General features: G+C 37.4%; 1 protein-coding gene across 1 annotated transcript in view; it reads right to left on the bottom strand.

The window, feature by feature from the left end:
* The window catches only part of CAPZA2 (capping actin protein of muscle Z-line subunit alpha 2), a 56,356-nt gene that overhangs the window by 20,047 nt on the left and 9,040 nt on the right, over positions 1–27,269 (bottom strand). Inside the window, exons 2-3 of the mRNA XM_082846956.1 lie at positions 11,078–11,141; positions 7,213–7,264 (exon numbers count right to left, since the gene is read on the bottom strand). Coding sequence (XP_082703082.1) covers positions 7,213–7,264; positions 11,078–11,141 — 116 coding nt within the window. The remainder of the gene's footprint in view (positions 1–7,212; positions 7,265–11,077; positions 11,142–27,269) is intronic.

Below are 27,269 nucleotides of genomic sequence, written 5' to 3'. Positions count from 1 at the left end.
ACAGAGAACTCAGAGGAAAAGGTTACTTTGAAAGTACTGGGGTGGGGGGGGGAAGATTGCGTAAGAGTAAAACGCGATCACCTTCCTCCCCACAGATACATCAGAAATACATTTACACGTGGAACACCTCCTACAGAACACCTACTGAACGCTGGCAGAAGACCCCAGACCTCCCAAAAGGCAAGAAACTCCCCACGTACCTGGGTAGGGCAAAAGAAAAAAGAAAAAACAGAGACAAAATAATAGGGACGGGGCTTCCCTAGTGGCGCAGTGGTTGAGAATCTGCCAATGCAGGGAACCCTGGTTCGAGCCCTGGTCTGGGAGGATCCCGCGTGCCGCAGAGCAACTAGGCCCGTGAGCTGGCAGCTACTGAGCCTGCGCGTCTGGAGCCTGTGCTCCGCAACAAGAGAGGCGGCGATAGTGAGAGGCCCGCGCACCGTGATGAAGAGTGGCCCCCGCTTGCCGCGGCTGGAGAAATCCCTCACACAGAAACGAAGACCCAACACAGCTAATAAACAAACAAACAAATATTAAAAGAATAGGGACGGGACCTGCACCAGTGTGAGGGAGCTGTGAAGGAGGAAAGGTTTCCACACACTACGACGTCCCTTCGCGGGCGGAGACAGCGGGTGGCGGAGGGGGAAAGCTTCGGAGCTGAGGAGGAGAGCACAGCAACAGGGATGCGGAGGGCAAAGCGGAGAGATTCCCGCACGTAGGATGGTGCCGACCGGCACTCACCAGCCTGAGAGGACTGTCTGCTCACCCGCCGGGGCGGGGGTGGGGGGGGCTGGGAGCTGAGGCTCGGGCTTTGGTCCGCTCGCAGGGAGAGGACTGGCGGCATGAACACAGCCTGAAGGGGTTAGTGCACCACGGCTGGCCAGGAGGGAGTCCGGCAGAAAGTCTGGACCTGCCGAAGAGGCAAGACACTTTTTCTTCCCTTTTTGTTTCCTGGTGCGCGAGAAGAGGGGATTAAGAGCGCTGCTTAAAGGAGCTCCAGAGACGGGCGCGAGCCACCACTAACAGCGCAGACCCCAGAGCTGGGCATGAGACGCTAAGGCTGCTGCTGCCGCCACGAAGAAGCCTGTGTGCAAGCACAGGTCACTATCCACAATTCCCTTCCGGGGAGCCTGTGCAGCCCGCCACTGCCAGGGTCCCGGGATCCAAGGACAACTTCCCAGGAAGAACGCACGGCGCACCTCAGGCTGGTGCAACGTCACGCTGGCCTCTGCCGCCGCAGGCTCACCCCACATCTGTATCCCTCCCTCTCCCCGGCCTGAGTGAGCCAGAGCCCCCGAATCAGCGGCTCCTTTAACCCCGTCCTGTCTGAGCGAAGAACAGACACTCTCAGGCGACCTACATGCAGAGGCGGGTCCAAATCCAAAGCTGAACCCCAGGAGCTGTGCGAACAAAGAAGAGAAAGGGAAATTTCTCCCAGCAGCCTCAGGAGCAGCGGATTAAGTCTCCACAATCAACTTGATGTACCTGCATCTGTGGAATACCTAAATAGACAACCAATCATCCCAAATTGAGCAGGTGGACTTTGAGAGCAAGATTTATTTTTTTCCCCTTTTCCCCTTTTTGTGAGTGTGTATGTTTCTGTGTGAGATTTTGTCTGTATAGCTTTGCTTTCACCATTTGTCCTAGGGTTCTGTCCATCCGGTTTTTCTTGTTTTTTACTTTTTTAAAAAATTATTTTTTATTTTAGTAACTTTATTTTATCTTACTTTGTTTTATCCTCTTTCTTTCTTTCTTTCTACTTTCTTCCCTTTTATTCTGAGCCGTCTGGATGAAAGGCTCTTGGTGCTGCAGCCAGGAGTCAGTGCTGTGCCTCTGAGGTAGGAGAGCCAACTTCAGGACACTGGTCCACAAGAGACCTCCCAGCTCCACGTAATATCAAACGGCCAAAGTCTCCCAGAGATCTCCATCTCAACACCAACACCCAGCTTCACTCAACGACCAGCAAGCTACAGTGCTGGACACCCTATGTCAAACAACTAGCAAGACAGGAACACAACCCCACCCATTAGCAGAGAGGCTGCCTAAAATCATAATAAGGCCACAGACACCCCAAAACACACCACCAGACGTGGACCTGCCCACCAGAAAGACAAGATCCAGCCTTCTCCACCAGAACACAGGCACTAGTCCCCTCCACCAGGAAGCCTACACAACCCACTGAACCAACTTTAGCCACTGGGGACAGACACCAAAAACAACGGGAACTACGAACCTGCAGCCTGCAAAAAGGAGACCCCAAACACAGTAAGATAAGCAAAATGAGGAGACAGAAAAACACACAAGCAGATGAAGGAGCAAGGCAAAAACCCACCAGACCTAACAAATGAGGAGGAAATAGCCTACCTGAAAAAGAATTCAGACTAATGATAGTAAAGATGATCCAAAATCTTGGAAATAGAATAGAGAAAATGCAAGAAACATTTAACAAGGACCTAGAAGAACTAAAGAGGAAACAAGCAACGATGAACAACACAATAAATGAAAGTACTGTTGTTACAAGTTCATAAACATTGTATGTTTTCTTTACTTCCGTAAGACCTTTGTCAACATGCTATATGCTATTGTAAAGAAAACTAATTTTAGTTGGGTATATAAATAACTTAAAAAGGTTTAAAGAACTTAGGAATAAGAGGCCATTCATCCAGAAACTAATAACTAAAGTCAAAGATATCAAGTAAACTGATTTTTATTATGTACTTTAATATAATACTTAATGGGTGGAAGCAACCCGACTGTCCACTGACATGTGAATGGATAAACAAAATGTGGTGTATATATATATATGTATATAAACACACACACACACATTCAGTGTTAAAAAGGAAGGAAATTCTAACACATGCTCCAACATAAATGAACTTTGAAGACATTCTGCTAAGTAAAATAAACCAGTCACAAAAGGACAAATACTGTATGACTCCACTTCATACATTAAATAGAATGATGGTTCACAAGGGCTAGGAGGAGGGGAGAATGGGAAATTATTGCTTAAAGGGTATGGAGTTTCAGTTTGGGAAAATAAAAAGTTCTGGAGATGGATGGTGGTGATGGTTACACAAATATGTGTATGTGCTTAATGCCAAGGAACTGTGTGCCTAAAAATGGTTAAAACGTTAAACTTCATATTAAGAATATTTTCCCCACAATAAAAAATAATAAATACAAATTGCTATTAAAAGATAAAAGTGGGCTTCCCTGGTGGCGCAGCGGTTTAGAATCTGCCTGCTAATGCAGGGGACATGGGTTCAAGCCCTGGTCTGGGAGGACCCCACTTGCCACGGAACAACTAGGCCTGTGAGCCACAACTACTGAGCCTGTGCTCTGCAGCTGGAGAGGCTGCGATAGTGAGAGGCCTGCGTACCGCGATGAACAGTGGCCCCCGCCTGCCACAACTAAAGAAAGCCCTGCCATAGAAATGAAGACCCAACACAGCAAAGATAAATAAATTAATAAATTCCTACCCCCAACATCTTCTTAAAAAAAAGATAAAAGGACATAAAAGACCCCTAATAGCCAAAACAATCTTGAGAAAGAAGAACGGAGCTGGAGCAATCATGTTCCCAGACTTGACTTATACTATGAAGCTACAGTAATCAAAACAGTATGGTGCTGACACAAAAACAGATACATAGATCAATGGAACAGAATAGAGAATCCAGAAATAAACCCACACACTTATGGTCAATTAATCTATGACCAAGAAGGCAAGAATATAAAATGGAAAAAAGACAGTCTCTTCCATAAGTGGTGCTGGGAAAACTGGACAGCTACATGTAAAAGAATGAAATTAGAACACTCCCTAACACCATACACAAAAATAAACTCAAAATGGATTAGAGACCTAAATTTAAGACCAGACACTATAAAACTCTTAGAGGAAAACATAGGAAGAAAACACTTTGACATAAATCACAGCAAGATCTTTTCTGATCCACCTCCTAGAGTAATGGAAATAAAAACAAAAATAAACAAATGGGACCTAATGAAACTTAAAAGCTTTTGCACAGCAAAGGAAACCATAAACAAGACAAAAAGACAACCCTCAGAATGGGAGAAAATAGTTGCAAACGAATCAACGGACAAAGGATTAATCTCCAAAATATATAAACAGCACACGCAGCTCAATATTAAAGAAACAAACAACCCAATCCAAAAATGGGCAGAAGACCTAAATAGACATTTCTCCAAAGAAGACATACAGATGGCCAAGAAACACATGAAAAGCTGCTCAACATCACTAATTATTAGAGAAATGCAAATCAAAACTACAATGAGGTATCACCTCACACCAGTTAGAATGGGCATCATCAGAAAATCTACAAACAACAAATGCTGGAGAGGGTGTGGAGAAAAGGGCACCCTCTTGCACTGCTGGTGGGAATGTAAATTGATACAATCACAATGGAGAACAGTACGGAGGTTCCTTAAAAAACTAAAAATAGAATTACCATATGATCCAGCAATCCCACTACTGGGCATATACCCAGAGAAAACCATAATTCAAAAAGACACATGCACCCAATGTTCATTGCAGCACTACAATAGCCAGGTCATGGAAGCAACCTAAATGCCCATCGACAGACGAACGGATAAAGAAGATGTGGTACATATATACAATGGAATATTACTCAGCCATAAAAAGGAACAAAATTGAGTCATTTATTGAGACATGGATGGATCTAGAGACTGTCATACAGAGTGAAGTAAGTCAGAAGGAGAAAAACAAATATCGTATATTAACGCATATATGTGGAACATAGAAAAATGGTACAGATGAACCAGTTTGCAGGGCAGAAATTGAGACACACATGTAGAGAACAAATGTACGGATGCCAAGGGGGGAAAGCAGCGGGGGGGTGGGGTGTGTGTGATGAATTGGGCGATTGGGATTGACATGTATACACTGATGTGTATAAAACTGATGACTAATAAGAACCTGCTGTATAAAAAAAATATAAAAAAAAGACCTAAATGTAAGACTGGAAACCATAAAACTCCTAGAGAAAAACACAGACAACACTCTTTTACATAAATCGTAGCAATATTTTTTTGAATCCATCTCCTAAAGCAAAGGAGATAAAAGGGACCTAATTAAACATAAATGCTTTTGCACAAAACAGGAAACCATCAACAAAACAAAAAGACAAAATGAACAGGAGAAAATATTTGCAAATGATACGACTGATAAGGAATTAATAGCCAGAATAAACAGTTCATACAGTTCAACAGCAAAAAGACAAACATAGACATTTTTCCAAAAAGGAAATACAGATGGCCAACAGGCACATGAAAAAATGCTCAACATTGCTAATCGTTAGGGAAATGCAAATCAAAACCACAGTGAGATACCACCACACACCTGTCAGAATGGGTATCATCAAAAAGAACACAAATAACAAATGCTGGAGAGGACGTGGAGAAAAGGGAACCGTCCTACACTGTTGGTGGGAATGTACATTGGTGCAGCCACTGTGGGAAACAGTATGGAGGTTTCTCAAAAAACTAAAAATAAAACTAGCACATGACCCAGCAATTCCACTCCTAGGTATATATTGGAAGAAAATAAAAACAATACTTCAAAATGATACATGCACCCCAATGTTTGTAGCAGCATTATTTACAATTGCCAAGATATGGAAGCAACCTAAGTGGCCATCAACAGATTAATGGATAAAGAAGAAGTGGTAAATATATACAATGGAATACTACTTAGCCATAGAATAGAATGAAATTTTGCCATTTACAACAACATGCGTGGACCTGGAGGGCATTATGCTAAGTGAAATAAGTCAGAGAAAGACAAATACTGTATATCACCTATATGTGAAATCTAAGAATACAACAAACTAGTGAATATAACAAAACAGAAACAGACTCACAGATATAGAGAACTAGTGGTTACCAGTGGGGAGAGGGAAGGGGGGAGGGGCAAGATAAGGGTAGGGGATTAAGAAATACAAACTATTATGTACAGTATAAAATAAATAAGCTACAAGGATGTATTGTACAACACAGGGAATATAGCCAGTATTTTGCAGTAACTATTAATGGAATATAACTTTAAAAAATTGTGAATCACTATGTTGTATACCTATAACATATGTAATATTGTACATCAACTATACTTCAATTTAAAAATGGGAAAAAAATAACAGGAATTTAAATCAGAAGCAAAATCAGGTATGTCTAGAAGTCTGTTGAACCTCTACCTTCATTAGGATTAACAAATTTACTCAATAAAGCCTTACAAACATTACAAAAATAGAATTAGAGCAAATTTCCCCCATCAGTCAGGACTTCACATTTTGGGTACTACACTAAGATGAAAGTAGGTGACTGGATGATACTGAACACTCTTTGTAAGGCACCTAAACGTTTAATCTCCTCATTTTCAAATGAGTAATGGAGTCCATTAGCCTAAAATACAGGTCCACAGGTCTTATTTAGGGAGGTGAGAGAGGGAAAGAGAACCAATTATTTCTCTGAAATCTTAAGATAGTTGTGGCAAGTCATGATTGTGGTCATTGGTCCAAAGATGATGTACTAGGATTTAGAACTGCTTAGTTCTTTGAATCACTCACAAATCTCATAAATACTTATTAAGTAAATATGTGTCAGATACTATGTTAGGTATTTATGGATGAATAAAATAAGCTCCTAACCCTCAAAAATCTATTTCTTTTTACTGAAGTACAGTTCATTTACAATATTTCAGGTGTACAGCAAAGTGATTCAGTTATACATACATATATATATTCTTTTTCAGACTTTTTTTCCATTATAGCTTATTACAAGATACTGAATATAGTTCCTTGTGCTATACAGTAGGTCCTTCTCAAAAATATATTAGGATCAAGCATTTAACAGAAAGTAAAACCTGCATAAAATTTAAAGTATCACAATTTCACAAATCAAAGTTTTTAAAATAATTTTATCCAACTTTGCAAATGTCAAAATACAGTATTGAGTATATAAGCCACTGCCAAAAACACAATAAATAATTTCATGTTATAATTGTGTCTCTATATCCTGTGATGAAAAATATTTCTCCTCTAACCTAGTACATACATATTATTACATATATTTGAACTTGATGTGCAAATATCTATTTCATGGATTAGTACCTAAAAACCACTTTTAAAATATTTTTTCCCATTTCACTTTAATTATGTTAATATAATGCATAATACTTACTGGGCCGCTCCTTCCCTGAGAAGATTATCATTATTAAGCAGTAACCGAACATCTGCAAAACAAACATTATTTTTTCTATATTACTATTTTCCTATATTTGAAATTTCTATGGAATGAATTTAGGTTATTTTAGTCATGTGTCAGTATCCTACCCACCCCCCAAAACATATGGGAGATCAAAATATCACTGTGATGACCAAAGTAACCACAAAAACATATCATGGTATTAATAAAAAAAGAAAAGATTTTGGTAAGGAAATAGCAGATGGAATGAGATAAAAATATATGTTATTTCATACTCTTAATAGTCAATGCAGGCAGACTATAACATGTCTCCAAAGAACTAAAGTGGAGATAAGCTACACCAAAAAAATGGTGTGATAAGATCTGCCGAAGACTGAGCACTATGCCTCTCAGTCTGACAATACTATCATGAGTTTCAAATGAATTTGCTCTATGGAAAAAGTGATTAAACAAGAAACAGCTTGTGAATGCAGTACAGATGTAGGCATTTTGTTTCTCAGACAGCTCATGTTCAACAACAGATGAATGTGTTGAGTTAGATATGGATAACTACTTTATTTGATTTAGTAATCTCACTTTGGTTTTGATTCTTAACTCTGTCCTAACTTCAGTCTCAACTATGTAGACACGTGCCTTTTAATCATTAAAACACAACTTTAAAACTACAATTTTAATTGGAAAAAAAATCACATAATTTCACCAACAAACAAACAAAATTCTACTCTAGTCTTGATGTATTTTCTTTCATTATTTTCCCTATACACTTGGCTGTTTTACATAATTGCTATCATAAAGTACATATAACAAAGTATCCTAATTTTTTTCATTAAATGAAAATAACACAAATAACTTAAGTACCTTCTATTAAGAAACTGGTTAAATGTAACATAAACAGACAATAGTTCTTATAAATAGTGTAAAATTGGGCATCCAATAGAAATAATGTAGATAGGTATTTATCAACTTGGAAATATATACATAATATAATAAACAAGAAGGGGAAAACCCAGCATGTACAGTATGATATTTATGCAATGTTATATATATGTGTCTAAATTGAGAAATGTTGGAAGTATTTCATTCAAACAGTGGAGAAGAGAGGGTAGAATTTTGTGTGATTCTTAGATTCTTTTTTGCTCTTTGGAAATTTTAGAATATGAATCATTTTTACAAAAATAATAAAGCTATTCCAAAAAAAAAATATTGCCCATTCACATACCTCTTTTTAGCAGTAAGTCTCAATTTAAAAAACAGTATCTGGTTAACCACTAAAATAATACTAATTTGATTTCTAAATTAACTGATTTTAAACAATGGAAGCTTCTGCCTAAAAAATTAAAACACAGACATTTACAATTATAGGTATTCTTATCTCACAAAGTAAACTGGGAATTCGATTTGATAAATACGATTATTGTATCTTCAATATTTAAAGCATAATCATTAACAGCAGTATTGCATGGTAGGTAGTATATCTTTTTCAGTTCTACCTAAATGGGAAAATAATTTAAAAGCAACGTCTACATGATCCAGTTATCTTTACTCTGGAAAAAAAGTCCAAACTTCTATCATATGAAGAATACAGTGAAAGAAATAGAGAATAATTTGAATAAAATAAAAACTACTCTTAAGAAGGGATGTGGTTTCAAGTCAGACCACACATCAGAACAATGCATGGGTGGGAGTCTTAATAAAAAATTTTTAAAAAGTATACATTTCAGAGCTCCAGCCCAGATAACACATCAGTTCCTGAGAATGAAGACCAGAAATCTATGTTTTAATGATTCTTACATAGCCAATCTAGGAAATAGCATTTGGGAACCACTGATCTGACAAGATTTTATGACTCTGAAATTCTAAAATTTGTGGCTTCAATGGAATCATTTTGATGTTAATATTATCAACAAAAATAGCATGAAAATAACCAAATGCATATGAGATTTCCCCGTCAAATACTTAACTCCTTTCTCACTCTAAAATACTCCCTCATTTAAAACTTACATATATATTCCCATTTCCATTCCACAGGTCCAGCCCAGGTCTACTGAATGGCTCATCCTGAATGCCCAAGTCCTTATCCAAAATGCCTACTGTACGTCAACACAGAACATATCAACTCAACATCAATTTCCAATGAGACTTAGAAAAGCAATTTCTGGGACTCATACATTCTTTCAGGGTCTTTCTGATTAACAAATCTGTTGGGCATTTAATTCAGGGTAAGAATAGTAAGTGAAAATCTTTTCTTAGAATTATAATTTATTCCTGGCTCTATAAATTGCACGGGAGTTTGGGGGCTACTGACTTTAGCACAGTTTCCCCGTTATCAATTTAAGTTAAATGCCAACTTTTGACCCTATGGAGAAAAGACTATCTTCTTTAATGCCCCAACCATCAAACGTATTAACCTGTATTTAGGTTATAAAGGCTGAATATTAAAACAGAAGTTAAACCCTATAGGAAGAAGAAATACTTCTGAATTCTCCCCAATTTCCCAATTCATTGCTTCAGATTTTACGGCTATCTTGAAAGGAAGAATATTTTAACTTCCAGATTTTTCACAATATAGACTGCCATTCTTCCTCTAAGTGTAGCTCAGTGGTTAAAATTTTAAATGTATAAAAATTACCTATGTAACTGTATGTACTAAATCATATATTAATCTTGTTTGTGGATGATTTAAGGGATTTTCTAGGGTATTTTAACTTTATACAATTTTTGCCTCATTTTTTGACTTTCAAACCTAATCTTTTCTGAGGTGAAATTCCATTATATCTTATACTATGAATGAAAATGAGAGATTAAACTTCTCAAAAAACAGGTTTAAATAGCTTACTCTGGAGTAAAATGTTTAAAAAATGAAACAGAAGAGCACTGTATAAATTAGTTTTAATTTAAGACATAGTGAAAGCCAAATATATATGAAGTAGAAATTACACATTTAAAGTACTTGTGGTAATTATTCTTAAAACTGCTTTTAAAAAGTTTTGTATAGGGCTTCCCTGGTGGCACAGTGGTTAACAGTCCGCCTGCCAATGCAGGGGACGTGGGATCATGCCCCGGTCCAGGAAGATCCCACATGCCGCAGAGCGGCTAGGCCCGTGAGCCATGGCCACTGAGCCTGCGTGTCCGGAGCCTGTGCTCCGCAATGGGAGAGGCCACAACAGTGAGAGGCCCATGTACCGCAAAAAAAAAGTTTTGTATAAAAATCACTACAGGTCATTTTCTGCACAACTATTTCAACCACTTCATTCTGTTACAGAGGAGCTATTGTTACAACTTTTACAGCAACCAGGAGACTATGTTGTATTTAAATTTCTCATCTATGGGTGAATAATTATAAAACTGTTTGCCAGTGGGGTGTGAGGTTTAAAGAAAGGTATACTGTGAACTGATTTATGACATATAATTTAAATAACAAATTGTTTTTACATGTGATGTCATCTTCTAAGCCCAGGAAACAAGCACAGTGAAACAACGTTCCTCCCTTCTTTTTTGGCTGTTCCTATTAATCAAGTAGGCTTTTCTTTAAAAGAAACATAAAAAATGTATTTCACAACTCCAAAAAAAAATTAAAATTAAAATTTTCTTGTCTTTTAAAATGATTTAATGTTATTCTTTAAGAGGGTTAAAATTTGCAAACATAATTATCATATGTCATAAACACATTATATTCTCGACCTTACAAAATCCAGATTGACAAAAATTTTCACTGTAATTCAGAAAATACAGATTTTTCTACCCGCTCCCCTTAACTTAGTTACTTTGGTTATGTAACTTATTCTTTAAAAAAGGAGTGCTTGACATATCAAGGCGTAAGTGTTATGAATTAAACACTCACCATTAAACACCTCATTAAATTCTCCAGGAGGGGCATGAATGATGAATTTTGCTGCTATACGCACCTAAAACAGAAACAAAGATATAAATGTTCCACAGCATAGGCCTCTGCTAAAACAACCAAAAACCATGCAAAATTAAAATACTTCAAAGTTCTACTGAAAATGGCTTAAGAAGATTTTAAAGACAGTGACATTTTTTCACTCAAACACCCTAAGTTTATTACTGTTTTAATCATTTAATATAATCACAATGCATAGACTGAATGCAGATAAAATATACGTATAACTAATGCATTTAAGGATTCAAAGCTGCCTACATATAAATATTTTCTTATAAGCAAATTTTTCTTTTAAACTAAAATGGAAAGGAATGATCCATCAAGAAAATCTCTGGGCTTCCTTGGTGGCGCAGAGGTTGAGGGTCCGCCTGCCGATGCAGGGGACACGGGTTCGGGACACGGGTTCGTGCCCCGGTCCGGGAGGATCCCGCATGCCGCGGAGCGGCTGGGCCCGTGAGCCGTGGCCGCTGAGCCTGTGCGTCCGCAGCCTGTGCTCCGCAGCGGGAGAGGCCACAACAGTGAGAGGCCCGCGTACCGCAAAAAAAAAAAAAAAAGAAAAAAAGAAAATCTCTATGTGTGAGGAAATAAGATGCATTTAGGTACTATGAAGAAAATATATTGTGTGTCCATACAGTCACAAATGTGCATGTCTATAAAGTCACAAATTAGTTTAAAAAAATGTAGAAAGGAAGAGGGGAAGAAAGGTCTAAATTCAAAATGTTTTGAACATGAGATTTGACTAGATCTTGGAAATTTTAGTTCAAAAATAAGTGAGAGACAAAATATCAACAGGTATACTGACAGGTATATTTTAAGAGAATAAAGGCTATATTAAAGAGATTAATCACTAATGACTATATATGAGAGTTTGATGACATGCCCAATACTATAATTTAGTGAAGAAGTTCTGAGTATTTATAATAGTTTTCCAACCACTATACAATAAGCCTCCAACTCAGCTGATCAGTGATCTTGCCAGAAATGGACATTCATGAGCCCTACCCAACCAAATGAATTAGATTCTGGAAATGAGGCTCAGAAAACAAATTAAATTACATTATAAATTATATAAATGATAAATTATATAAATTTTATATAAATTAAATTATATAAATTATTATATAAATTAAATTATAAACAAGCTTTCCAGGTGATTTTTAAAATACACATCCAAGTATTCACTGAATTAAGGGACCACACATGACAAAAACAAAAGCTTTATTTCATATTGTCCACTTAACTAGCACTGTCGCTGCTCTGATGTAGAAACTAAAAATAATGGAAAAGGAAATAGTTATATATGTTTGCGTATATATGTTCTATGTGTGTGTGCATGCATCTAAGTACACATATGGTTTTCAGAGGAGAGCCACAGATGAAAAAGGTATTTACAGTTAAAAAGAAGATGTTCCTAGCTAGAGGCCACATATGTGACAAGGCCAGTTAGAAAACTGTTAATTTAAAACAGAAAGAAAAGCTTTTGTAGTCTGGAACACCAAAAAGTCTGAAGCAAAACCTACGACTGTTGTTGGATACCACCGAGAGATTACACTGATGAAGATGATAACAAAAATGGGATTATTTAAATTAGTGTTTACCAAGCACTTTACACGGATTATGTCATTTACTCCTCAGTCATCAGACTGAATATACTGAATATACACTTTATTTACTACATTATGCTGCTTCTCAGATTTAAAAGTTTTGTTGAATGGGTAAAATGCTCCCACCAAAAGATGAACAGGGCAGAATGTGACAGGGTGGCCACCAACAAACTGCCAAAGTATAAACATTTTTTGGTATTTAAAATGTCAATAGCAGCAACTTAAGGAAAATAAATTCTTCCCAAGACAGAAAAAACCAGAGTTCACTCAAAAAGTATGTAACCTGAATAGTCCTAGATCTACTAAAGAAATTGAGTTTGTTGTTAAAAGCATTCCAACAAATAAAACTCCAGGTTTTCTTATAACAGGCATTTAAGGAAGAAATATTACCAATTCTCCACAAATTATTCCAGAAAACAGAATTGAAGAAACTTCCAACTTATTTTAAGAGAATAGCATTATCCTATACCAAAGACTAAAATACTACAAGAAACACAACTCACAGACCAAAACCTTTCATAAACACAGAAGCAAAAATCTTCAATAAAGTATTAGCAAATTGAATCCAACTATATAGAAAGGATAACACATCATGACCAAGTGGAGTTTTTCCTAGAAATGTAGGGCTGTTTCACTATTTGAAAAGCAATTCACAATATAAACTGATTAAAGATGAAAAACCAAAATCACCTCAATAGACGCAGAAAAATTATTTAATAACATTCAACAACCAATCATAATAAAAAAAACTCTTAGAAAACTAAAAAGACAATGTCTTTAATTTGATAAAAGGTATTTACAAAAAAGCCTATAGCTAACATGATCCTTAATGGTCATGACTGAACGCTTCCCCCTAACATCAGGTAAGAATGTCTGTTCTCATCCCTCCTGTTCAACATCACACTGAGATCTTAGTGCAATAAGGTAAGAAAAACAAATGAAAGTCATTTCATAAATAAAATAAAACCTTCTACTTGAGGACAACATGATTGTTTACAATGAAAAATCCCAAGGAATCTTAAACAAACAAACAAAACTACCCAATAACCTATAAAACTTAGGTACAAATCTAACAAAATATGTACAGGACTAATATCCTGAAAACTACACAAAACTGATGAAAGAAATCAAAGAAGATCTAAATAAATGGAGAGACATGTATGTTCACGGATTGGAAGGCTGCTTATTGTAAAGATAACAATTTTTCCCAAACTATTCTACGGATTCAATGAAGGCCCAATCAAAATCCAAGCAGGATTTTTTGGATACACATCAACAAGTTGATTCTAACATTGATGTTTCCTATATTATTATTTTTCTATGTTTGAAGAATGCAATGAATGCAGGCTATTTTGGCCATGTATCAAGATTAACACTCCCTCCCCGCAAATGCAAGCAAGATCAAGAAATCACTCTGATGCCCAGAACAACCATAAACACACACATGAACACACACCATGGTATTAAAAAAAAGATTTTGGTTAGGAAATGAGAGGGAATGAATATTATTTCACACCCTTAGCAGTAAATGCGAAGTAGCAATGGCAAATGAACTAGAATAGCCAAAATAATTTTGAAAAAGAACAAAGTTGGAGAATTCACACTACCTAATCTTAAGACTTAATATAAAGCTACAGTCATATACGGATCATAATGGAATAGAAGAGAGAGCCCAGAAATAAACCCACACACCTACGGTCGATTAATCTTTGACAAAGGAGGTAAGAATATACAATGGAGAAAAGGCAGTCTCTTCAGCAAGTGGTGTTGGGAAAGCAGGACAGCCACATGTAAATCAGTGAAGTTAGAACACTCCCTCACATCAAACACAAATATAAACTCAAAATGGCTTAAAGATTTAAATATAAGACATGACACCATAAAACTCCTGGAAGAGAACATAGGCAAAACATTCTCTGACATAAATCATACCAATGTTTTCTTAGGTGAGTCTCCCAAGACAAAAGAAATAAAAGCAAAAATAAACAAATGGGACCTAATCAAACTTTTAAGCTTTTGCATGCAAAGGAAACCATAAACAAAATGAAAAGACAAACTCGGAGAAAATATTTGCAAACGATGTGACCAGTAAGGGCTTCATTTCCAAAATATACAGACAGCTCATACAACTCAATAACAAAAATACAAACAACCCAATCAAAAAATGGGCAGAAAACCTAAATAGACATTTCTCAAAAAAAGACATACAGATGGTGAATACGCACATGAAAAGACACTCAACATCGCTAATTATTAGAGAAATGCAAATCAAAATTACAATGAGTTACAACCTCACCTCAGTCAGAATGGCCATCGTTAGAAAAATCTACAAATAATACAGGCTGGAGAGGGTGTGGAGAAAAGGGAACCCTCCTACACTGTCGGTGGGACTGTAAATTGATGCAGCCACTATGGAAAACAGGATGGAAGTTCCCCAAAAAAACTAAAAATAAAGTTGCCATATGATCCAGCAATCCCACTCCTGGGCATATATCTGGACAAAAGTATAATTCGAAAAGATACATGCACCCCAGTGTTAACAGTAGCACTATTTACAACAGCCAAGACATGGAAGAAACCTAAATGTCCATCAACAGATGACTGGATAAAGAAGATGTGGTGCGTGTGGGTACATATATACATATACACACACACGCGCGTGCGCACATACACACGGAATACTACCCAACCATAAAAAAGAATGAAATAATGCCATTTGCAGCAACATGGATGGACCTAGAGATTATCATAATACGTGAAGGAAGTCAGAAAGAGAAAGACAAATACCATATGATATCACTTATATCTAAGTGAAATTAAAGTGAAACCATAAATCTTAAAGTAGAATCTAAAATATGACACACAAATGAACTTATTTACGAAACAGATTCACAGACATAGAGAACAGACTTGTTTTGTGGTTGCCAAGGGGGAGGCGGAGAGGGGAAGGGATGGATTGGGAGTTTGGGATTAGCAGATACAAACTATTATATACAGAATAGATAAACAACAAGGTTTTACTGTATAGCACAGGGAACTATATTCAGTATCCTGTAATAAACCATAATGAAAAAGAAAATAATAAAATAAAAAGTAAAAAACAAAAAAAGCTATAGTCATTAAGACAGAGGGATAGATAATGAATGGAACAGAACTGAGTCAAAAAATATACCCTGCATACATATCGCCAAATGATTTTTGACAAAGGTGCAAAGGCAATGCAATGTTTAAAGAATAACTTTTCAACAAATGATATACAAACAATTAGATATCCATGAGAAAAAAATAAACTGCAATCTAAACCTTACCCCTTACCAAACAAATTACCTCAAAATGGATTATAGCTCTAAACGTAAAATATAAAACTTAACAAAAAATTAAAAGGAAACAGAAGAAAACCTTCATGACCTGGGGTTAGGCCAAAAGTTATTAGACATGATACTAAAACCATGACCCATTAAAAAAAACTGATAAACTGGACTTCATTGAAATTAAAAACTTATGCTCTGTTACATTGTTAAAAGAATGAAAAGACAGCTACAAACTGGAGAAAATATCAGCAAATCACATATCCAATAAAGAATTTGTATCTAGAACATATACTATCAAAACTCAACAGTAAGAAAACAGTGAACAAAAGACTTGAACACACTTCACCAAAAAGGATATGCAGAAGACAGATACATGCACAAAAGGATGTGCAATATCATTAATCATTTAGGAAATCAATATTAAAATCATAAAATACCGCTATATACCTAATAGAACGGCTAAAATAAAGAAGATTGATAATACCAATGTGAAACAACTGAAGCTCTAATACATTTCTGTGGCAATGCAAAATGGTACAATTGGTACCGAAAACAGTTTAGCAATTTCTTATAAACACACACCATATGACACAACAATCCCACTTCCAGGTATCTACCCTATGTTCCCACAAAAATCGATTGAAAATTGTTCAAAACTAGAAACAATCCACAATCTAAATGTCCACCTATGGGTGAATGGATAAACAATAATGTGTCTATGCAATGGAATACTACTCAGCAATGAAAAGGGACAAACTATGAATACATGCAACAACTTGGATGAATCTCAAAAGCCTTATGCTGAATGAAAGAAACCATTCTCAGATGGTTACATGGCAATGATATAAGATACCATTTACATGACATTCTCCAATAAACAATATTTTATAGCTATGGAGAACAGATCAATGGCTGCCAGGGGCAGGGAGGAGTGGGGATGGGTGTGAACACAATGGGAGAAAAGAGGGAAAGGAAGAAAATTGGAGAGTTTTGGGGGGTGATGGAATTACTTCATATCTCGATTTTGGTAATGGTTACATGCATCTATACATGTGTTGAAAGTCATAAAAAAAAGAGAAGGGGTATTTTACGATATGTTAATTAAAAATATATATTTCATGTGTTTTCAAAATTATTTTCTTCTGGGCTTCCTGGTGGCGCAGTAGTTAAGAATCAGTCTGCCAATGCAGGGGACACGGGTTCAATCCCTGGTCCAGGAAGATCCCACATGCTGTGGAGCAACTAAGCCTGTGCACCACAACTACTGAGCCTGCACTCTAGAGCCCGCAAGCCACAACTACTGAGCCTGAGTGCCACAACTACTGAAGACCGCGTACCTAGAGCCCATGTTCCGCAACGAGAAGCCACCGCAACAAGAAGCCCGCACACCGCAACTAAGAGCAGCCCCCACTCGTCGCAACTAGAGAAACCTGCGCGCAGCAACAAAGACCCAATACAGCCCCCAAAAAAAATACATTTATAAAAAAAAATTATTTTCTTCTAAACTGTTTAAAAGTATTATTAAAATCAAAAATGAAAATATAAAAAATAAGTGATTTTAAAAAGGCAAGGGTGGAGTTGGGAATGGAAGACAGTCATACTAAATATACATTGGCATCTATTATGTTTCCATAAAATGTCTTAATTTCCTTTGTTCCCTTATTCCTCCCTCTCTTCTACTGGGGTAAATGTTAGAAAGCATTTAAAACAAAGTCTTAATCACTACCACAGGCAACAAATAAAAATTGTGGTAACCTGTTGATGAATTTATCAAATATTTCTTTTGGAAACTTTTAGAATTTTGAGGAAATTGTTTTTAACACTTCTAATGACTTACACCCTACCAATAAAACTGAAAAAATTAAAGTACTGATAGCAAGCAGTATATATATATATACACATACATATATATATATATATATATATATATATATACAGTATAGCATATTTAGTGATATGATTAACTGAGCTTTAAATTTTTTAGTTGTTTCAAAAAAAGGTACATATCATTTAGACTTTTAGTCAGTTCTATTTTGGGTTTTCACCTAGAAAGCAAAAACGCTCTATAGTTTTATCTTACAGACTTGTTTGCCCTTACTATTGCACAAAATGCATACAGTAACCAAAAAGAGTTAAGACTGCTCACAATACCCAAAATGAATGGTGGGTCAAAAGAAGTGCCACTGAGGGTTGAGAAGTCATGGGAGCTGTCTGGCTGAGAACCCAAAACACAACTTGGACTTTACCAGCTATGCCTGAAGTATCTTAATCTGGTCTTTGTGAATTTCACAAGCTAAGAAGAATCTGTTTTTTGGATTTCTCAGGTGCTGAAGAAAAGAAAGTGTCCACCACAGCAAAGGCTTAATTGTCTTCCTGCGAAACTGTTCAATCATCTGGGTATCTTCTAAACACTGCTACAGACTGAACATTCCCCTACATCCATCCTTCCTAGCAGACATTTTTTTAATTTTAAAAATTATTTATTCTAGCCACTTCCAAATCCAAGAAAGAAAAAAGGTTACACAAGTTAACACATATGGAGCTATATTCAATTTACCCCTGGGAATACTATCATTTTTCTGGATGAGCCCCGTGAATTATTAGATACATCCCTAAGGCCCACAGCAAAATCTCCTGCATTAACCACCATCTTCCTCCACGTGATATTATTCGAAGTCAAGTCCTTCTAAATTGGAGCAGGATTCAGGAAAGAGTTATTACTTTTTTTTTTTTTTCCCCCGGTACGCAGGCCTCTCACTGTTGTGGCCTCTCCCGCTGCGGAGCACAGGCTCCGGGACGCACAGGCTCAGCGGCCATGGCTCACGGGCCCAGCCGCTCCGCGGCATGTGGGATCTTCCCAGACCGGGGCACTGCGCCACCAGGGAAGCCCAAGAGTTATTACTTTTATTTTATTTCTAAACTGTAATTCTAGATTGCGAGAGGGAGGATACCTTGGTTTTGTTGGGAAGGTTTGGCTAGATGGGAGATTAACTCTTACCTATGTCAGTGACTGGCAGTTTACAGGCATACTTCATAACAATCACATCAAGAAGAACAGTTTTAAAAAGTTAACCTGAGACTTCCCTGGTGGCACAGTGGCTAAGAATCCGCCTGCCAATGCAGGGGACAAAGGTTCAAGCCCTGGTCCGGGAAGATCCCACATGCCACAACTAAGCCCGTGCACCACAACTACTGAGCCCACGCTCTAGAGCCTGCGAGCCACAACTACTGAGCCCACGTGACACAACTACTGAAGCCCACGTGCCTAGAGCCCGTGCTCTGCGACGAGAAGCCACTGCAATGAGAAGCCTGCCTGCCGCAACGAAGAGTAGCCCCCGTTAACCGCAACTAGTGAAAGTCCGTGCACAGCGATGAAGACCCAACATAACCAAAAATAAAATAAATAAATTTATTTTTTTAAAAAAGTTAACCTACTAATATAGAGCTAGAAGCTAAAAGAGCTATATTTTTTCTTTGCTTTCTCTAGGATCCAAACATTACTTGGTATAAAACATACAAAAAGATAAACATAACATAAAAAGTATGTTCCACTCTGTTGTGCTTCTTGGAAAAAAAGCAGATACTCTAAAGTTACTTATGCAGAAGACAAAGCAGTATATTCAAAACAATATCCAAAATGTTAGTATACACTATCTCTGAGAAAAAGTAATTTCTGCCCGTCAACTTTCTGAGATAACACAAAAATACTACTAAACTTTTTGTTTTGTACTTTTTCTTATGGGCTACAATTCAAGCAACAAATTAAATAATGATAGCAACCCACAGAATAAAGTAAGAATCCATGAGTCCATATTGACATAAAGAAATGAATGAACAAACGGGGGGAAGCTCTTCATTACAGTAGAATTTCAATTCATGTAGAAGGAATGATTGAATTAGAAAATCACCTGGGGTGACCAACAATGGTAATTGTTGCAGGCAAAAATCATCAAGAGATGCTAAAATTAATGGGTAAAAGTCTAAGAGCATATTTACACAATGTGAATGAATCTTTCTACATGATACTTAATTAAGAAGGGATAAACAGTAACTTTATATTGAGGAAACCTGCCACACTACCTTTACCAAATGACCTAAGTTATCGTAATAGTAAAAACTGTGCCTCCTAGTAGGATGTACTGAGGATACAACATCACTTGTTATGCTCCTGCCAAAACTTCATAGGCTGATCTAATCATGAGGAAACATCAAATAAACTGAAATTGAGGTACAGTCTACAAAATAACCATTTTGCACTCTTCCAAAGTGGTAAGGTCATGAAGGACAAACAATGCTGAGAAACTGTTCCAGATTAAAGACCAAGGAGACACTACAACAAAATGCAATGCGATCCTGGATTAGATCCTGGATCTAATTGGAGCAATTGGTGAACTTTGAATAGGGTCTGTAGATGAGACAATAATGTTGTATCAATGTGAAATTTCTTGATTTTGATAATTGTACTGTGGTTATATAAGAGACAGCCCTAAACACAGTGAAGTATTTAGAGAGTGGGGAAAAATATTCCTTCTCTACTCTTAAATTGTGGGGATTTTCTCTTACATTTTTCCTAAAGTTTCTTAAAGTTTTGCTCTTTGAATTTAGGCCATTAATCTACATGGGACTGATTTCTGTATATGATGTGGGATGGAGATCCATTTTTTATTACATCGTCATAAGGATAAATAAGCCATCCTAATGCTATTTGTTAAAATGGACTTCTTTGTCCCACTGAACCAAATAAATAAATAAAAGAAAGAAAAAAAGGAAAGTAACTATTTTCAGTACTATTTTTAAAGTGTGAATTACTTTTTTTCAGTCTGGGACATGAAAAACACATCATAATTTTTAATAAATTCCAAAGATAATTCTGAAAAGTGTCTAATGAATTTAGTAGTCAGCATTCAGGTAGTAACTGCAAAAATGTAACTTCCTCAAGGAACTTCTGAATATTCAATAATATCAGTAGGCAGCCCTATACTCTAAACTTGGTAGGTAGTTTTTGTTGAATCAATGTTGAATCAATCTATAAGCAAGAATAAACTCTCATTTATTTAGGATGGTCAGGGAATATAGTATTTTAATGAAATGAGCATTCTAAGAGTTATCACTAATGGAATTCTGTATGTAGACAGTTAATTTTTAAATAATGTACATTCAAAACCATAAAAACTTATGCTAATATAAGGAAGCAGTAGAGTGTATGATCTCTGGAGTCAGATTGAATGAGCTGGATTTTCATTTCTACTACTCATTAGCTACGTAAACTTGGGTGAATATATTAGTATGAGCAGTAACAGTAGTAGAGAATAAATATATCTGCATTAGTATAGTTCAGTATTCCTAAAATTAGCTCTGGAATACAGGCATTTTCACATTACATGTGAAATGCTTCTTTGTGCCCCACAGTGGTACAGCTGTGGCTTACGCCCATGCATTTCTGTGTTTTCTGCAGTGCATTCACTTCCCACATGCCAACATCCTTTCTCCTCCCTTGGAAATCATCCCTTCCCTCTGTACTCTGCTTACCTCAAAAACCAGTGGTAGCAAAACAGGAGAAAAAGACAGTTCCTAGTTCTGTGGTGGCAATGTACAGTTAAGATCTGGGTTTTCATCTAAGCTAAGACAAACCATCTGTACCCAGGTTTTGATTTAACTTCTCTAAATCTCCACTTCTCATAGGTAAATTAAGGGAGATGAAATATATCATCATTTCTTAACCTTTTAAAACCCCTGTGGTCTGTTAGATAAAATAAAATATCATCTACAGTTACTTTCCTAGATGGCTGTTATTACCTTTAATTCATGAAAAGAGAAAACAGAGATCCAGATTTGGGATTTGAATGAATTCTTCAGATGAAGTCCAAGGCTTTTCAGAGCCGCCTCCCAATATAGCATCTTTCTATGATGGTTCAGAAGAAACAACCAAAATATCTGGGTAATCTCATTTACTTCCACTGCTTCTATTATCACCACATAACAATAGCTCTCAAATCTATATACCTATCACAACCTCTCTCAAGATCAAGATCCATTTTTCTAAATGTAATTCATTTATTAGAAATCTCCATTAAATGCCTGACTGTCTCACCCAAACCTACTCCCTCTGTTCTTCATAAAATTATCGGCACCACCTACATTCAATTCCACATTTCTCCCTTTCTCCCACAGTCAGCCACATTATCGAGTGTCTGTCTGTCTTGCTCAAATCCAATCTCCTTTTCTTTGATTCCATTTCATTCGGACCCATCCCCTTTCTGGATTGTTACAATAACTGCCCTGCCTCTAATCTCACCTTTCTCCGAAAGTCATTTTCCACTCTGCCACCAGATTGATATTTTTCAATGAGAGTTCCGATCATTTTCTTTCCTGCTTAAAATCATCTAATGGTGGCCCACTGCCAACAAGGTAAGTCCAAAGTCCTTAGCATGACATATAAGGCCTTTCTGTATTCAAAGGCTGTAAAATGTACTGTTAACAGCATAAACCCTAAATAAGACTGTATGTACTCAGACTACAGCTCCACTGACTTCTACCTATAGGACCAAAAGCAAATTAAATTCAGTTTCCTCACCTGCAGTAAATGAGGTAATACATTTAGAAAAGTACTTGGCACAGAGTAAGCACTCAATTAACAGCTATTACCTTTTTACTCTTTCTGCTACTTGATAGCTCCTACAACCAACCCACGCTTTTTCTCATCCCACCTATACAATACTAGAGCCTCACCACTCCATTCAGTCTTTCAGACAAGAACTCTTCTTTCATGCCTCCATATCACTGCATGTATGTTTTGGCCACCTTTCATCTACTGTGACTAAATTGTACACAGCAGCAGAATATCTTAAACTTTGCAAATTGTCAAAGAAAAGGTCACACAGAAAGGAAAACTCAAAGGTCAAATTATGCTATTAAAAACTTCTTGATGTATTATTCAATACAGCAATCATTAGCATACACTTCTGATAAAAGATTAGTACTACTACTGAGAACTGTAGTATAAGGCCTAAAATTAAAGCCCAGTATTACGTGTGCCTTGACATCTGGGGAAAAACGGAAGGACCTTGAATGGCCTAACTGCAAGTTCCCATCCTCAATCTCCTCCTGCAGATAAGGTCCCTAGCCAGACAACCCTCTTTATTACAGGGAACAGGCACAGTTCCTACTCATCCCTGAGTATGGGGCTTCAGTTCCCTGCCAGCCTGTGGAACTATTCAAACTAGCCAATCACATCCTCCTGCTGGAACTCTCACTCTACCTTCTTGATACTACAAAGCTTGCCTCCCTTGGCCTCTGCTTGTTCACTCTGTTCCCTCCACTGTGTCCCTATCTCCTGGGCTGAGTATTTGTATTAACAAACTGCTATTCACCGCATCTTTCCAATGTCAGGTGCTGTGTGTTCAGCCATCTCCATAACCCTACAGCAGGAACCCCTCCCTCACCAACAGAGCGCAGAGGAGGCAAATAAACCGGATCTCACTTATCTGTGAAGCTCAAATTTAAGATATAATTGGGGACCAAGAAGCAAGGAACTCAGTTATTTAAAATATATTTTAAGCAAGCAAATAAGCTGATATATAGTCCCAACATTAGAAGGGCCTAAGAGAGATTCTTCGTATATCTTCCCTATTTTTATTTCAGACATAAATTCACAAGTGTGCTTATCTAGTTTCCGATCCTCCATGTATTTGAAGGGAGGAGGGTAAAATTTGACAGTTATATTTACAACATTAAAAAAAAGGGAAGGAGCTGAGTCAATCTGACAAAGGCTGCAGAAAACAACGTTCTTTTATAGGAACAAAAAAATTACAAATCAAATCTCTTGAAAAAAGAGCTCTAAAATTCCTAGGAAATGAATTTTTATTTAAGAATAACTACAAGCTTACATCAATAAACTTCTCAGATGAAAATAAAGATCAAGATTTTCAATTATTGGATGATGCAGATTAAACATTTCAAAACCTCCAGACTTACTGCAAGTCTACTAAGTGACTAACTGGGAAAAATCTTGTGTATGTGGCCAGTGGAGTGGAAGATGAATTTCAGGCTCTTCCACAATTTTAGGCAACCTTCCTCCACTCTTCTCTATTCCTTGGCCTACAGAGAACACCTTGCTAGTTCAGAAATAAGAAGATAAAGTTGGTTTATTAAGTAGTTAGAAAGGGTCTTTGATGGAGCAAACTAGAAGGCCTGAAAGTGAAATGGACCTCCTCTAAAATGACCACTGTGCCATCGTGGCAGTTTGTGACTGCTCAGACTTCTTTGGATCAGAATCCTCACAAACATCTGAAGAAAATGGGCAGAATTCAGTTGTAAATCATTAAATCGTTCAGACAAGGGAAAACGTAAGGACAGTCACCTTTCAATATCAGACAAAGTTGATTCCACTATTCTTAGAGAGAATTTACCAAATCCTTTCCCTAAGAAAGGAAGGAATGCTATCTTCTCCACTGAGTAAAAATACAGTTCACTTGGGCTTCCCTGGTGGCGCAGTGGTTGAGAGTCCGCCTGCCGATACAGGGGACACGGTTCGTGCCCCAGTCCGGGAAGATCCCACATGCCGCGGAGCGGCTGGCCCGTGAGCCATGGCCGTTGAGCCGGCGCGTCTGGAGCCTGTGCTCCGCGGCGGGAGAGGCCACATTGGTGAGAGGCCCACGTACCGCAAAAAAAAAAAAAAAAAAACAGTTCACCTTTGATAATCTTACAAGAAATTGTCTCCTGCTTTCCACCACACGTTACTTTCTTTTTGTGAATGTCAGCAGATAGTCACCTAGGATCAGAAGTGTCTCAAATTGCAGTGAAAAAAGTACTGTGTTAACGCTGGGAAGCTGCCTGAACAAATTGTTCCTCATGTGCTGCAGGCAACAGAGAGGAGCTGGTGCCCCTCATATTGTGTAGCGCATCTTACAGCCTGAGCCAACAGAGAGAAATCAGTTTCTCTACACAATTTTCAATTTGATTGAGACCAGGTGATGAGCAAAGCAAGTAATACTGATGAATTATGTGGCATTTGCACATGATGTTGGACCAATATGTGTAGAAGCCAAACTACCACAGTGATGGAAAGAGATTAGTCACGATACCCAGAAAAAGGACTACCTGTGGCTAAATCCTGTGGAGTAACGATGCCTTACTTTTCTAAAGAAGTTCCCAAGTCCTTGGTTCTTTTTTTTTTTTTTTTGCGGTACGCGGGCCTCTCACGTTGTGGAGCACAGGCTCCGGACGCGCAGGCCCAGCGGCCATGGCTCACGGGCCCAGCCGCTCCACCGCATGTGGGATCTTCCTGGACCGGGGCACGAACCCGTGTTCCCTGCATCAGCAGGCAGACTCTCAACCACTGCACCACCAGGGAAGCCCTCCTTGGTTCTTTAAGTGCTGCAACAGACGTAAACGGAAGATAAGCACATTTGGTATAAGAAGCTGTGATCAAAATCCTTGGTAACATTATGGCATAGAATGATGATCCAGACAAATATCAACAGAATACTGAATTGCTGCTTTTGGTCCTGGGTGATCCCTCAGGAAAAATAGGTTCCTCAGAAAGAACAGATCCCTCAGAAAGAATAGAACACATCAAGTGTTTTTATCACCCTGTGCTACCTGGACTATAATTTTAGGACTACACTCTTAAAATTTACAATCTTATCTTATACCTACACTGCTGCGTAAGACTGAAGAACTTCTCAGGGGAGGAGAACAAAGGGAAGGTGGGCTGAATGCAAATAAACTCCATATGTAGCTTTCTGCCTTGCAGTCCTTCATTCTGTCAGTCTTTGCATTACTGTATAGAAAGCATCTTTCTCAAGTAAAGCCAAGCTTCATGGGGAAATGCCAAAGATAGAAGTGACTAGATTCCCTTGGCCTTCATTGCCTCTTTAAGATATGTCTGTTACTGGAAGATGTGAGCATCTGGCAGTGCTACTTCAACTTTATGATTACCAGCTAGAACAGGAAAGTACAAACAAGGTGGGGGAATTTACCACAGGTTGTCAATCAATTGGCACAATTTATAGAAGCTGTTGACAAAATTAATGTTACTTCAACTACCTGTGTCTATGAATTCTCCAGATTTTTCTGATGCTTTTGCTGGGCACTGTAAATTGGCAAAATTTTTACCAACACTAAGGTAAAATCCAGGGGATTTTGACTGTCTGTAGAAAACATTAATTCTTTAGCAAAAAATGGAGTCTTCACCAAAGCAGATATAAATATATTAAGCTGACAAAAATTTTAAAAAGCTTTGAGCAACTGAAAATAAAGGGGATAAAAGTATAAAAAGCAGACAGTGCCTGTGCACAAAAGCACATGCACACCACAAAAAATAGCTATCTGGAACCATTAAATCTAGAGGCGAACAGCCCTGCACTCTACATTAGCCCCAAAGTATACTGCACTGGGAATACTTATACTAAAAATTATTTGTTGTTTATCTTAAATTCAATTTAACCAGGCGTCCTATATTTTATCTGAGAACACTGCCTACAACCCCTCTAATTTCCATACATTGGACATTTTCCCACATAGTTATCTCCTCCATGATCAAGGCAGGAGACACTAGCACAGAGATTTCCCAAATCTGGATGCCTGGTTGATTTGCTGGGAAAGCTTTTGAAAAAATACAGATTCCATGTTCCATTCCAGACCTACTAAATCAATCTCCAGAGGACTGACACCTAGAAATCTATATTTTTGAAAATCTCCCCACCTGATTCTGATAGGCTGCCAGATATTGTACCCACTGCCCTGTAAGGGACTGTATATGCAAAATTTGAGGCATTTGGTCCTCTGAAGAAAAGAATCATAGGTCTCACCTGACTCTCAAGGAATGTGATTCCCAAAAAGGGTCACTGTCTTAGAGACCAGCAGTAAAGTTAAAAAGAGCTATTATGAATTTTTCTACTTCAACTACAAGAATTATTTGACATTGTTTCCCATAACTCTCTAAAAATTCCCTATGCCTTTTTGAGAGTTAAAAGTAAAATAAAAATAGAAAAAATACTCTTTAAAACTCGATCATTATTTAAATAGTTTATGATCAAGTGATCATTAATTGCATGTCTGTGTTATAGACTAATTTATTTTAATCTGAGTATACGTAAAAGACGTAATTTGTTTTGATGTTTTCCTTAAGAATTTTTTTCCTTTATAATTATCATTTTGAATAGTAATTAAAAACAGGGCCCATATCACTTAATCTACAACTAGGTCATCCACTGA

Source organism: Leucopleurus acutus, assembly GCF_964270905.1.
Source record: "Leucopleurus acutus genome assembly, chromosome: 9".
Taxonomy (NCBI): domain Eukaryota; kingdom Metazoa; phylum Chordata; class Mammalia; order Artiodactyla; family Delphinidae; genus Leucopleurus; species Leucopleurus acutus.
This window is presented reverse-complemented; position numbering and strand designations above follow the sequence as displayed.